The sequence below is a fragment of the Agelaius phoeniceus genome, chromosome 3, assembly GCF_051311805.1.
Source record: "Agelaius phoeniceus isolate bAgePho1 chromosome 3, bAgePho1.hap1, whole genome shotgun sequence".
Lineage (NCBI taxonomy): Eukaryota > Metazoa > Chordata > Aves > Passeriformes > Icteridae > Agelaius > Agelaius phoeniceus.
The window spans coordinates 52,580,358-52,595,156 of record NC_135267.1 but is presented as its reverse complement, the minus strand read 5'-3'; the positions used below and the strand labels follow the sequence as shown (position 1 = coordinate 52,595,156).

Here is a 14,799-nt window from a genome sequence, read left to right as displayed (position 1 = left end):
ACCCTGTGTTCCATGATTTATTTTCCAAACAAATGTTCTTTTTTTTCTTCTTTACTTTTTGACATGTTTTGGGATGTCTTTGAATATTTTCTTATGTCAGCTATGTGTGGATAAGAAACCTATTTATTTTCATACACAGATTGATAGGGGAAATAATTCAATAGTGCGTATTTCTTTCTTGCCATATATGTTATAGTATACTGTCATTAAAGAAACAAATGAGCTGATTTGTACCTGCTATGCAATACTTACACTTCCTTTAAAGCAAATGTAACATGAAATATGATCTTGCCTGTGGCTTTTTTTTTCTTAACTTGTAACATTTTTTTCCCTTAAAAATGGAGTTATATCGTGAACAGTAGCAGTTCACATTTCTGTCTATTTCCATTTATTTATCTGCCATTGTCATTTGCATGAGAATTGTATCTTTATCCTGAGGATATCACACTGCTGCTGTTTCATCATTCTATACCATCTTCCTAACCTGACCCAGCTTCACCCCTGGAGTAGAATGTGGGAGGAAAGCATTATGGTGAAAGCTGGCTTTAAGCCAGCTTTATGTTTTTCCCCTTCTGAGACCAGCAATAAAGTGGTCAGTTGGGAGCAGAAGTTTGAAAACTTCTGAAAAGTCATCATTGAGTTTAAACTTCTGTTTAAACTTCTGAAAATGAAAACCTGCTCCCTGGAAGAAGAGCAGAACTGGTGATCTCAGTATCCTTGGCTCACAGGGTGGGGAACTTGGTACACCATATAACATGTCCTGCACTGAGAATTACATCCAAAAGTCGTGAGAATCAAAAGTGCTGAACCTTCTTTAGGAGCTAAATATGATAGGAAATGTAAGGGAGATCTGCTACACTGATGACAAAACGCCAGCGTGGGCACGTGGGACAAAACCCACAAGGCAAGATTTGTGGCTGTGGCTGCAAGGGTGGCTGCTGATCACTGAGATCACCAGTGTGCCCAGAGTAAAATGGTCAAGTGGGGCACCTGTTCCCTCAAGCCTTTTCATATGTTCAATATAGAGGCTACTTCAAAGGGTTTCAGGATTCACACTGGAAGTTTTCTCTCAGTCCCCTGAAAAAGAATCCACCTGCTGCTGTGAAGATCAGGCTCCTAATTTCATAACCTATCCCTGTGCGGTGGTTTCTCCACCAGCTTCAGCCACCCTGGAAGTGGGCTTTTTTTCTGTTACAACTCACACTTAAATCCAGATGGATAAGTGGGATCATTTCCTGGTACCATGGTAGCCAGGAGGATGTTCAGAGTTAAAATTATTTTTTAAAGAATCTTCTTTTAGCTTTTTCTGTTTTGCTGAAGATTTAGTTTACTTTCATTTGGAATAAATGGCATGGGTTTTTTCTATATGCTTAGGTGCTATATCCTGTCAGATGGAATGCACTTGGGTCTATTTAGCATTCTGCAGGCTGTGATATTCTCTCACTCAAACAGCATACATTCAAAAGCCTATCAAATTCTTTCTTCACTTTGGAAAAAGCTATTTTCTCCTAATTTCCCTGATAAATACACTTAGGATGTCAAGCAACTGTTGCTTGAAAAAAAATATTTAAACTTTAGCTATTTACACAACATAGTGTATGCTTTTCCTGTGCTTGCTGACCCTGAATGCATATTCCCTGAAGGACTGAGGTAAAGATATATTCTTCAGAAGGAGAAAGCAGAAACTGTCTTCATGAAGTTTTGGATAAGACCCAAAGAATTCCTAATCCTGTATCATTGCTTGCTCATTATCCTCATCTTTCAAATTTCTCTCTTCTATGTGGTCTCTACGAACAGTCACCAAAAGCAATTTCTATTCTCGCTTTTGCTACTAACGTTATTGCATCTTAAAAATATGAGACAGTCTCTAGAGAGTATATAAAGAGAGATCAAGCTTGCATCTATTTATGCTCACAATTTTCGTCTTGGTTTCTCAATATTTCTTGACTTGTCTTTTAAATGTAGAAGGGTACTCCTGTCTTCTAAGTCTCAGAAACATAATTATCTTCCTACAGATTCCCTGAAGGTAAAAAATCTCAAGAATCCAGAGAGCATAAGAGAAAAAGGTAAGTGAAGAAGTTAAAAAATCCAGACCTGAATATCACAACAGTTATTTAGTCTAGAAAGAGCTCTTGAGTAGGTATATAGAAGTGTGGAAAACCAAACCCATCCTTGTTCCTGTTTAGATTATTTTAACCATGATATTGTTTTTAATAATATTTGTGCTGTACAGATCCCAGTAGAATCCCTTGAAATCATCTGGGCTTCTTTTAAATGCTAATATTTGAATTTATGTCTTGGGGGAAATACTAAAATTTGGTTTTATACCACTTTTGGATGTTGGTCTGTCAAAAATGAGTTGTTTAAATCCCACAGTGGCAATATTACTGAAGGGAACTAGACTGAATCTGGTCCATGTGGCTACAGCTCAGGAATGTGGGTGTCTGAGAATGAAACTGGCTGAGGCTACTGACACATCCAGGTGTTTGAGGGTGACTGATAGGACAAATTTTTTTCTTAATTTGTTGGCACCATGGGCACATACATCTCTGTGTCTAATCCTTTCAGTTGCAAGACCACTGCTAACGGTTTACACAGGGGTCATGGGTTGCTTGGTAGCATTTATTTGGAGCAAACCCTATTTGTTGCAATGTGATGTGTATGGAGCACTCTCTTTCTGGAAAGAACTGAAACAGCTGAAAATTTTAAATGAAACAGCAAAGGCTGTCAGTACTGTGCCTGGTTCTTGAGCTGGAGCAGCACGTCTGAAGTCCAAATTGTTACAAAGTCCCATTTTTTTGGAAGCTGGAGATATTGGATGCAGTCCAGATTATGGCTGCTGAATAGATCTAGAACAAAATGACACACTTCTGCAAGGAATGTATTGTTCCTTGTAAAAACTGTAGGAAATGAAGCCAGGACGTCCCTCGTGGCTGAGAATTCTCCTCTATGCCACTGTTATCAGTCCTTGTGTCTCACCTGGGCACCAAAAGAAGATCAAATTTTTCCTTTATTTGGGCTTATCTAACCACTGCATTTTTGGGGGGCTTTTGGGGATTTGGTTAGTTGGTTGGTTTGGGTTTTTTTGTCCCTGAGTTCTCCCTTGTCAGTTACTAGAAAGGGAGAACTAGAATATCACTATAAGGGAAATGGAATATAAGAAAATAAAGGTAGTATAGAAAGTAATCTTACCCCCAAAGGGTTGCAGCTGGGCTAATTATTAAAGATTAGGAGTAGGCCTGACTTTAACAGGCCACAGCTGTAGCCAATAAGAAGAAGAGTGGTTTAAAAGAGTGGATAGGTTAGTTGAGGGGGAACTGGAGTCAGTTGGCTGCTGTGAGAAGAAGAAGGAGGAAGAGTCAGTGCTTAGAGGAGATGCCCATGAGAAACATCAAGGAGCTATGAAACTCTTGTAATAAGGAAATAACACTATGGAACCCTTGCAATATAATGGCAACATATATTGCCATAACAGGAGTTCTCATCTCCTTTAATACTTTGTCATATACTGAAGAAAAAAAAATTAAAGGTACAATTAAGTCCCTGGACTATTCATTTTGACATAAAATATATGAATGTACATTTGAAGGATGAGCACTGCTCTTCTTTTATAGCCAGTGTGCCTGTCATTTTAAAAGGCTATATATACATAGGAAGTGAAATTCTATTCACAGGCAATACCCATATGGCCTTTTCAATATTAAAAGAGTTTTGGAGTCCTGAATGAGTAGCTGGTCCTTTTGTCACTCCTGAATAAAAAACTCCCACTTATCTTTGTCAGCAGCCTCTGGCTTTCAAGAGAGGTATTCCTAATATCTCAATGGTATCAATGTGGATTAGTTTTTATTTGGGTTCAGCAAAAGAAAAGTCATTGATGCCAACTGCTCTGTAGAGTTTCTTTCTTCTTTTTAAGTAATTCTTCATTGCCTGCTTGAGAGAGGGCTTCATAGTTTCCTTAAAATTCAGAGAAGCTAATGACATTTTGAAGGCTTATTATTTTGCATATCCAAGACTAGTAAGATGAATGGATGACCTTGGTTTTTTTTTGTCCTATTTTTTATTTCCATGCCGTTAAATCTATTTAATTACCACATCTCTTTTGCTCTCCACATATCAAATTGTTTGACTTGCCTTCTATTCAAATGTCATCTTATTTCCCTAACCTGACTTGTGATAAATGTTAAATATTTCTTTCTAGAGGCTGGAAAAAGAAAAGATGTGAAGCCTCCAACAGCCTTAAAGGAAAAAGGTAATGTCTTATAATTATGTGACTGGCAAATAACAAGTCTTCTGCTGGTATCTCAGTGCAGTTTTGATATATTTTGAGTTACAGGCTGTTGGCAAAAAGGGACCAAACCTAGATTCTTCTCATTTAAAAGATCTGATATATTGAAAGGAGCAGTGTCTGACATGATTCAAAAATAATAAAGTCATAACACTTCTTACTGTGGTGTTCTTTAACTGCTGTCTGACCTGCACAGCCAATATTGCAGTGGGAGTGCTAGTCTGTTCTAAGTGAATTATAACAGAGCTGCTGCTGAATGTACATGGCAGGCTGAAATGATAGGCTGCACAGGAATGAGTGTATGGTTTGACCCCTCAGAAACCTTGCCAGCAAATTTAATGGACTTATTTTGAGTTTGCTTTCAACTTTAGTTTTTGACTTTTATTGAATTAAATGGAAATTCTAATTCTTAACACATCTCTTTTCTGCATTTATCTGATCTGGTGTTTTGCACATTTGTTACAGTACCAATGTATGTGTATGTTTATGTTGCTAATTATAAACAGCGTATGTTTATGTTGCTAATTTTCTTCTTTCATTTTTGTGTTTGATTTCTTTTTCAGACTCTTCAAAACGAAAAGAAATTAAGGCTTCAAATAATCCTAAGGAAAAAGGTAACAATCCCAAGTTGAACTGAACCTTAACCTAAGTTTCAGTTGAGAAAATAAATCCATTGTTCAAGGTGTCACAAATCAGATCTCAGTTTCTGAGGTTAGTTATTCCTGAATATCCTTGAATGGCATCCTTTGCTGCTGAACATTCTTTTTACCTGATTGAACAAGTGACAGGTGCATATGAGGCTATACAAAGTTGTAGCTGTGGTATTTTATAGACTCCAAAGTCAAAAGGAATTAGTTTATTTTTTCTTGATTTTTGTCTTATTCTTTCTATTTAAATTAGTCATTTCAGATTGCATTTTACTTCTTCTACATATAATTTGATTGCACTTTTCTCTCTTTTCTTATATTGAAATATCAGCACTAGCCATCAAATAAAATTCAATTACAATTTATGGTACATCTCAAATACTAGGCATATTTAGGCACTGTAATTATAATTAACCAACTATGTTTAGGTTTATTTATTCATATCAAATAAATTCAAACAAAACTTAGTTTACTTTTATCCTATTTGCATATGGATTAAATCCACTTTTTCATTATAAAACAGTTGCTCAAGTTAAATGTGTAAATAATGGATAATATGGATAAAAATATGTAATAACTTGTTAGCTAATAACAGTCATTTGAGTCACGGAAATGTAGTAGTCTATCTTAAAATCTTCCAGTCAGTTTTGAAAACTGGTTCAGATAATCGAATAATACTGCTTCCTATCTTTAGAGTTTCCCTAAGGAATACTAGAAGTATTGATGTAATATTTTCTCTGACAAAGTTATGAGAGACACCATTTGCAAGTTTTTAAGTGCAGCTATTTCACCTAGAGTATAGCAGAATAGCAGACATCAGCTATTACTTTGCATAGTTGTATTGGTCTGATTTAAAGTAAAGGCTTAAGTGCTGCCAGAAAAAAGTGCTATTGAGAGTAGCCCTGTCAAGAAGGAATTGGGGCTGCTGCTGAATAAGAGGCTGGACATAAACCATCAATATACTCTTGCAGGCCAGAGAGCCAATTGTATCCTGGGCTGCATCAAAAGCAGTATGGCCAGCAGGTGACAGGAGGTAATTCTTTCCCTCTGCTCTGGTGAGACCCCACCAGCAGTGCTGCATCCAGCTCTTGGGTCCCCAGCACAGAAAGAACATGGACTTGTTGAAATCCAGAGGAGGCCACCAAGATAATTAGAGGGATAGAACACCTCTCCTATGAGGAAAAGCTGAGCAAATTGGGTTTCTTCAGTCTGGAGCAGAGAAGGCTTTGGTGTGACCTAATTGTGGCCTTCCAGTACCAGACAGGAGTCTTCAAGGAAGATGGACTGAGACTATATACAAGAACATGTAGTGACAGGACAAGGGGGGATGGCTTCAAACAGGAGGAAAGTAGGTTTATGGGCAGAAATTTTTTACTGTGAGGTTGGTGAATAGGTTGCCTAGAGGAGTTGTGGATACACCCCTGGAGGTGTTCAAGGCCAGTCAGATGGGTCTCTGATTTATGTGGCCTAGTCAAAGATGTCCCTGCTGCAATGGGAGGGTGGTTGGAACTGAGTTATCTTTAAGGTTCCTTTCAACCCAAACCATTTTATATTTCTATGAAAATGAACTAGGGCTTAAATAGTCTGAAACTCCTTGCAGCAGTCAAAGGAGATGAACCTGAATTGTCAGTTCAAGGTCTAGGGCATTAGAAAAATAGGGACACATTATTGTACCATTCCATTTAGTTTGATTTAGCCAACAGGGAGCAATAACCCTTCACAGATAGAGCTGGCGAGTGTTGAAAGCAGCCATACAGAGAAGTGGTGGAGCCATCTTCCCTGGAAGTGTTAAAAAGAATTTATGGATATGGCATTTGAGGACACGGTTTAGCAGTAAAAAATGGTGGTGGTGTTAGACTGACACTTGGACTTGATCTTAAAGGTCTTTTACAACTTTAATTCTATGCTTCTAGGTGTGGGCAGATTTTTCTATATTGATTATTGGTTCAAAGCCTATGGTCTTCCTGTTAGGTTCTTGCACAAATGTCTATGAAACATAGGTTAATGGACAGTTAAACATTAATTAGACCCTTGAGTATTTGACTCTTGACCTTTCCATTGAGTTTATTCTCTAATTCTTATCATAAATATTTGTGGTTGGAAGATTGAGTTATTCAAGTGATAATGAGAATAAAATCCTATTTACTTCAAAAGATCAAGAATCGCAAAGAAGAAATACATGTCTGTAAAAGTGTTTTAATTGCAATGCTAATGAATTACCTTCAGTGAAGTGTCAAACACCCACCCAACTATACAAAGAATAAGTATTTAAAAACTACTTTGTTTACTCAGTTTGATCAGACAGTGAAACAACTTATGAATAACAACTCCTGTCCTGTAAAATTCCAAAACTGAATTATTTCAAGAAAGGACATGTCTAATTAAACACTGTAGAATTCCACTGGCTGCATATGAAACGGTTTATGCTCAGTATATTTGAAAACGTTACTACCCAGAAGTGATTAACTCTACTATCTCTCTTGTCTTTTTAGTAAAAAGTCTTCTTTTGGTAGTAGCTGATAGAACATATGCAAGATTTTTCTTATGGTATAGCAGTAGAAAGTACAAGCTATGTTCAGCAATGAACTTGCATTTCATGCAGATTTTTTTCTACATGGCCTAACTTTTTGACCTACAATTAAAACACTGTAAGAAACATAAAAATCTATGTTGCTGTGTTGTCTTACAGTCTTAAAGTTTCCTGCTTGTCAAAGCACAAGAATGAAAATTTGAATATTTAGTGTGAAGAATGCCAAGTTTAACTCTACTGAAGTTTAAGGCCACATTAGAAGCACCTATGTTTGCTCTCTTAAAGAAGTGTGGGCAAAGTCTGAATAGAATTGATTTGTTTTATTGATTGGACGAGCAATGGACTCTATCAAACTCTAGTGGAGTTTGATATCCCTCGGTTTACACAGCCTTTACCAGCTTCCCAAGCAAGATGACCACTACCCACTTCAGTTATTCCTACTGCATTGCATACAACCTTGTATGTCATCTATGGATGTACTTGATGCCTTGCACAGCTCACTGAGAACAAATGATATCTCACACCTGAGACCGCATTTCTCTTTGACTCTATAGCTGACTCTATAAGAACTTAAAATACTTGGATTAAATTCAGTCAGACACACGATTGGGCCAACTGCCTGCTAAGTCTTGTGTATCTTATGTCTGCCCAGTGAGCGGGACTATAGATCCTTCAAGGCCCAGAAGCAGGACTGCAACAGAAAAGTTGAATAGGAAAGTTGAGCTTGAGTGGGAAGATCTCAGGTTGCATACTCATACATAGTGACACCACTTTATGTCAACAATAGGATTCAGTAATTTGCTAATCATCAAAGTTCATGACACAGCAAACCTTGTACAATCTTCCTTTGGAGGAAGTTCAGCTCAGTGGCTGCAGGTTTTTAAAAGTTGTTTCTGTCTTCTCTGTTTCATGTGACAGATACGCTATTTCTTAGTTTCTGGGATTCAAACAAGTACAACTTTTCCAAAAGTAAATACAACTAACTCAGTGACACTGAATATGCATGACAAGACATTGACATTTTGTCAGAAGAGTGTAACCCCAATGCGTAAAGTGGCTTTAAGCATTCGTGTAGGATGCTGCACATCACTAACCCTCTCTTTCTTAACAATGATAAGTGACATGTCACATACATCAGGCAGACAGTTTGAGAAAAGCCTCTCTGGAGAAAAGTATTCCAGAAATTTTTTGGCCATTGCCCTGTAACCACGTGTGAGCAGGAGGTCACCTTTATGAGCTCTTTATTTTTTTTTAGCCAACTGACAGTGCATAGGGTGCTTCCTCAGAGGACATCTCAGGTTAAACTAGCCAACCAAGAATGCCCTGAGAAATAACAGTGTTTGGATTAGCACTTGCTACTTTACAGAAGTCTGTCAAATCCAGTATAAATTGCAGTAACAGAAGTGGCCTCAGTGCAACCCCTTTGTTATGATAAGTACATTGCTGAAATGTGACAATCAAATTCACAGCAGTTCAATGTAGAATTATATTATAAAATAGAGAACGAATATGAGAGAACTAAAATGTAAGGTAGATAGATTTGGTATACAAAAATCTCAATATCAGCCTGTTCAAATGACCCATCCATTACAGAACATCATTGCTTCACACTGTCAGTAAGAAATACTTCAAGAAAATACCAGAGCTTTGAAAGTCAAACTAGCATAATGACACACTTTTAACCAAGACTGAGTCATAATGGCAAGTATAAAATTCCCATTTTGAGTCAGCACTTCTCTGTAAATATTCTTCAAGAGACACTAGAAAATAAGAAAAAAAAGAACAGAAGTAACATACATAATGTGAATGAACACTATATTAGAAAAGTGAGTAGAAATTTTAATTCCAAAAAGTAGGTCATATAAAGATAAAGTATGTTTTATGGCAAACTACAGTGAAGTTGTCCTCGTGGCTTGATACTTGATTTTTTTATTACTGCTCCTTAAGGAAAATATTCAAGCTGAGTAATATTCATCTGCATAGGTATGTAGAAATGCACTTTTGGTAGTAAAAACAGGTTTGTAAATTAAAGTATGGCTAAACACCCCCAGGACTTGTGCTGCAGATCCTTCAGCAGCTTCATTGCCCTTCTCTGGACACACTCCAGAACTTCAGTGTCCTCCTTGAAGTGAGGGGCCCAGAAATCAGTCTAACTTTTTATTTTAGCATGTTTATGCAATAAATCAAAATTCTAGAATATTATTTTAGATCAGAAACAAGGATTCTCTCTGACTGGGACAATCTGCTTCTCAAGAGCTGATAGAATCAGGCTTATTCGTTTTATTGCCATTTTTCTCATAGACTTATAGAATAGTTTAAATTAGGAGGGATCATCTAGTTTTACTCACCCTGGCATGGGCAGGGACACATCAAACAAGACCAAGTTTCTTAAAGCCCTATCAAACCTGACTTTGAACACTTCCAGGGATAGGTCATTCACAATCTCTTTGAGAGATTTATTCCAGAGCCTCTACTTATTCCATCACCCTCACAGTAAAAAAATTCGTCCTAATACCTAATCTAAACCTACTTCCTTTCAGTTAGAAACCTTTTCCCCTTGTTCAGTCACTATATATTCTTGTAAAGAGTATTTCTCCATCTTTCTTGTATGCTCCTTCAGCTATTGGAGGATGCTAGGGGGTGTCCCCAAAAAATTCTCTTCTCCAGGCCAAACAAACCCAACTCTCTCAGCTTGTCTTTATAGCACAGGTGCTCCGGCCTTCTGATGATATTCATGGCCTCCTTTAGATTCACTGGAATTCTTCATGTCCTTCTCAAGTTGTGATCCCCAGAACTGAATGTAGTACTGTAGTTGGGATCTCACCAGAATAGGACCAAATCTTCTCCCTCATCCTGCTGGCCCAACTGCTTTTGATGCAGCCCAGAACATGGTTAGATTTCTGGGCTGTGAATGCACATTGCTGGGTCACGTTGAACTTGTCCACCAGGATCCTCAAATAGTTCTCCTTTGGGCTTTCTCGATCTATTCTCTGCCCAGTCTGTATTTGTGCTTAGGATTGCCCCAGTCCATGTGCAGGATCTTGTGCTTGGCCTTGTTGAACTTCATGAGGTTCAAACAAGTTCTCAAGTGTGTCACAGTCCCTCTGGATTTATGGCCCAAATTGCACTGGACCACACACAGTCAAAGGGAACTTGCTCAGGAACATTACCATACACTTGCCTCTTCTACCAAGTGACAGAGACTGTGGGGATTTAGGAATGGTATTCCTCAATTTAGTGTTCCCACTGGAACACTCCAAACCACCCACTGCTCTGTCACTTTCTCCTCACTCCCCCCTGAGGCAGGCTGGGGAGGAAAACTGGAAGCCCAAAAGGTGCCTCATGAGGGTGTCTGGAAACAGCAATAAAATAAGACAATGAGCAATAACAGCAAGGATATTAATGGCAGAGTGTACAAGAAGAAAAGCAAGTGATTCACATGCAAATATTGCCTGTGGAAACACTAACAACTGACCTCTCTGTCCACCACCTACCCAACCTGGAATCCATCCCCAGAAAATGACGTGACATGGTATGGAATCACCTCTGGGTCCTGGCTATGCTCCCTTCTGACTACTGCAAAATTTAACCCTATTGTAGCCAGATCCAGCACATGGGGTTAATAATCCATATAGTGTGAATACTGATAGTTCAACGCAGAGTTTGCACACTTTCCTTCTAGACAAGATCTTTCTGTATTCTGCAGAAGGCATTGTTGGTAATAAAGAGAAAAATACTATAAACTTTTTGGGGGTTATCTAGTGAATAATTTTTTTCTTAGTAGGTCAGCAGCTATGTCTTACAAATTAAGGCAAAAGGGATAGGCAGGTTATGAGGGAGTTCAACTGTAACATAATTCTTGCCCATTAGTGATAAAATGCATGACTATAATTGAATAAGAGGTTATTTCTCCAAAACTGTTCATTAAAATCTGGACCAGAGGAGGAAAAGGGCAGGAAAGGTTTTTCCTGCTACTGAATTAGAATCATTCCAAATAACAGATGCTCTAGCCAATTTAAAGGCTAAATTCTCCTCTCTGATACTCACTATACTGGTTCTCTTAACTGCGGTTTCTTAACATGAGTAAGATTTAACTTGACATGAATAAGAGAAATTCTGAACTCAAAAAGACTGAAAGAGGGAGAGAAAATATGTTCTAGGAAGGTCTGAGAGAGAAATATCACTGTATATGGTTCTTAAGTATTTTCAAACAGTATCTTCTTCTCAAGCTATGAACAGATGGACAATTTATGGTGAGATGGGCAAAGACAGTATCAACTCAGTGAATGCCAGATGCTTTGCTGTAGCTGTCTACATGAGGTGGTTTTCACTTCAGCATAACAGCATGCATATGAACAGTTATCACAGAGTACCTGACACATGGGATGAGTTTGCATTTGATCTTGTTTCACCACAGCTTACATGTTTATAAGTAAAATAAGTACTAGAACTTAGTCAAAATATCAATTACTTTCAAATGTATTTCCCTTTCTGTCAGGGCAAATGCATTTAAATTACAGCAGAGTTATTCAGAAATTAAAAATCTGTCAGAAATTTGGTGAATCCATAATTAAATTAAGAACAAAGCCAAATATCTGGAAAAACACTGTGTTCCAGCCTGTGTTGTATCTAGAAATGGAAACTATGTCTTAATAATAACTGTTTCCAATATATTAATAAAGTAATAAGCGCAACATTTATTTAATGTTTTAAATAGACCTTTATAAAGTTTCATTATAAGAATTACTGCAGAAGCCAAGGAGCTGCTGCCTAAGACCTACAATATTAAAGAAAATAAATATCTGGTTAGGAACTAGAGAGCAATTGATTAATTTTCATCTTGCATCTTGTTTACAGAAGAATTGCTTATGATTCCATGTCTGGACTCATGTTATATTCCTTAATTAACAGGATAAGATAGAAATAGCAATGTAATGAAATTTTCAGATGACAAAATCAGTTAAAGAATGCAGGATAAGAAGGGGCTGTGATACATTGAATTTATGAGGTGAACAGACAGCGCGATGTCAAAGAAAATTTAGTGTCCATAAATATAATGAAATATGTAGTAGAGGGAAAATATTAAAGAAATATTTATCTCTAAATTCACTATGTAAATCCAGAAAAGTACCAAAGTATTGCTGCAGACAAGTCAGTGAAAAACTTTCTTCCATATGCAAATGCATTAGGAAAAAGGCATAAAATGTTCCAAAGCTATTGCATAAATCAAAGCTGCATCTTGTCTAGAGTGTTGTGTACAAAACCCTTACACGATAATGTGGCACTGGAGTGGGCTAGGAAAAACAACAAAAGTTTCATACAAAGTGAAATAAGAAAGATTCAAGATTTCCTCTGAGATTAATTAGTATGATCATGATAAGACTGAAAATCACAAATCTAAGTCAAGGGCTCTTTAGAAATGACACAGAGGAACTGGATATCTGTATGGAAATGTAATTTTCATAATTAATTATTACACATTTAGAAATAAAGTTAAACTTCCCTGTTTCAGGATGGAAACCAACTGCTTCTTATAAGAAAATAAAAGGAGAATTTGTAGAAGATACTTTTATGACTAAATAAAAGACTATTTAGACTAAATATCTGTTTCTGGCTATTTCTGGGTCATAAAGCTACATAGAAAGAACTGGTTTTGAGTAGGAACCAGTGTTTTGAAGATTTTTGCTGCTTTCAAGATATCTTCACAATTTTGAAATGGTTTGTGTTTGCTCAACAACTCAGAAAAAAGTCCTTTGGAAACACCATTATGTATGAGATTGAAGGACTGCTGGTGATAAAGGTTCAAGTTTCTGATAAAAGTCTTAAACAATACAACAATCTTAAACTTGAATGTTTTTCCTCCTTGAAAATACTTACTGCATTATCCCAGTTTTCTGACCTTTCCACCACTGGAATTTACCTTTCTTTTCCCACTCAACACAAAAAAAAAAAAAATTGAACAGGGTCCTCCATGGTTTGAAATGATTTTTTTAACCTCTTCACAAAACCTAAAATATGACAATGCTCATTTCTGGTTTCTGGAATAGTTGTCAATCTAGATTTGTAATTCCATAACATGGTGTGTATATTCTTGATAAATGTGTTTTGCTTTGTATACTATCTATAGTAACTGAAAAAGTATGATTGGATTTGGATAGCCTAGAAAAGACAGACTGTGATTTTAGGCTGCTAATAGAACCCTCTTTGAATAGCTCTGTGTGCACAAATTCGTAATTCAAGAACTACAAGGCAGGTCTCTTCAGCACAGAGAGAAAAACAAGTTGACTCAAGAATTAGTTCTTTCTGCAAATAATCAGGGTAAAAAGCACTCCTCTACAATGATGAGTTCTACAGCCAAGAGCATCCCATATATTGGAGCATCACATTTTCTAGTTCATCACTCTGTTTCACGCCCTTCTCTCCCTAGCTACCATACATTATTCAGCAGGTAATCTGGCCTTTTATCACCTGCAAACCAAGTTCCTTGGGTAAACTATCCATCTTTTTGCTGCTTTTCAGACTCAGAAACATTGCTCAGCTTCTGAAAGAGCAATGTAAAGGACAGTGTTCTGCCCTTTTTCATTTATTCTTTATCATTTTACTTTTGAGTAGCAGGATTTGACCAGAGCGATGTTACTGGCTACAGTGGTCGGAATGAGGCCTCTTCTGTCTCATGAGATTTGTTGAGTATTTACGGTACATCCCATCAGAAAGACGGTGGCCAAGGTGAAAATTCCAGCAGATGTCCCAACAGGATATAATAGCATGATAACAGAAGCTGGCCAGCCCTAAGTGCAGTGGCAGGCGTGGAAGGGCCCTGCTCTGCCTGGGGAGCAGAAGCACACTGAGCCACATCCCATGAGCTGGCAGCACAGAAGTCAGGAGGAGCCCAGAGGCGCACTGCACATTCACCTATAAGCCCTTCCCAGAGTCTCAGTATTTGGGTATTAAATATTAAACCCCGAATGCTTCTGGGGTGTGTCCTGCCTGGCTTCGTCTGGCCTCGCTGCTGGACCAAAGGCGGCAGCTGTGGCGTTTTCACCCCAGAGATGCCTTTGGCTGGCTGGGTGCTGCAGCTGGGCGCTCAGAACAAGTCCAGGCAAAATAGGAACTCAGTTTACCTTTGGTAGAAAAGGTTCAGACAGTGAAGAGAAAAGGAGCGGGTTCTGCCGTGGAGCTTAGATCCAGAGTTTTATTATAGCATGATAGACTTCTGAATGTGGTAACAGCTCCAGACAGACAGACTCCCAACCCGACTGCATGGTCTCGTGTCCTTTTAAGCCCCGGGGACAGGGGGAGGGGACGGACAGGTGAGGGCCAACCAGGTGGGAGCAGGG

General features: G+C 37.9%; 1 protein-coding gene across 1 annotated transcript in view; it reads left to right on the top strand.

Annotated features, from left to right (window-relative positions):
• The window catches only part of LOC143693555 (uncharacterized), a 114,299-nt gene that overhangs the window by 51,692 nt on the left and 47,808 nt on the right, over positions 1-14,799 (top strand). Inside the window, exons 13-15 of the mRNA XM_077175248.1 lie at positions 2,016-2,066; positions 4,199-4,249; positions 4,849-4,899. Coding sequence (XP_077031363.1) covers positions 2,016-2,066; positions 4,199-4,249; positions 4,849-4,899 — 153 coding nt within the window. The remainder of the gene's footprint in view (positions 1-2,015; positions 2,067-4,198; positions 4,250-4,848; positions 4,900-14,799) is intronic.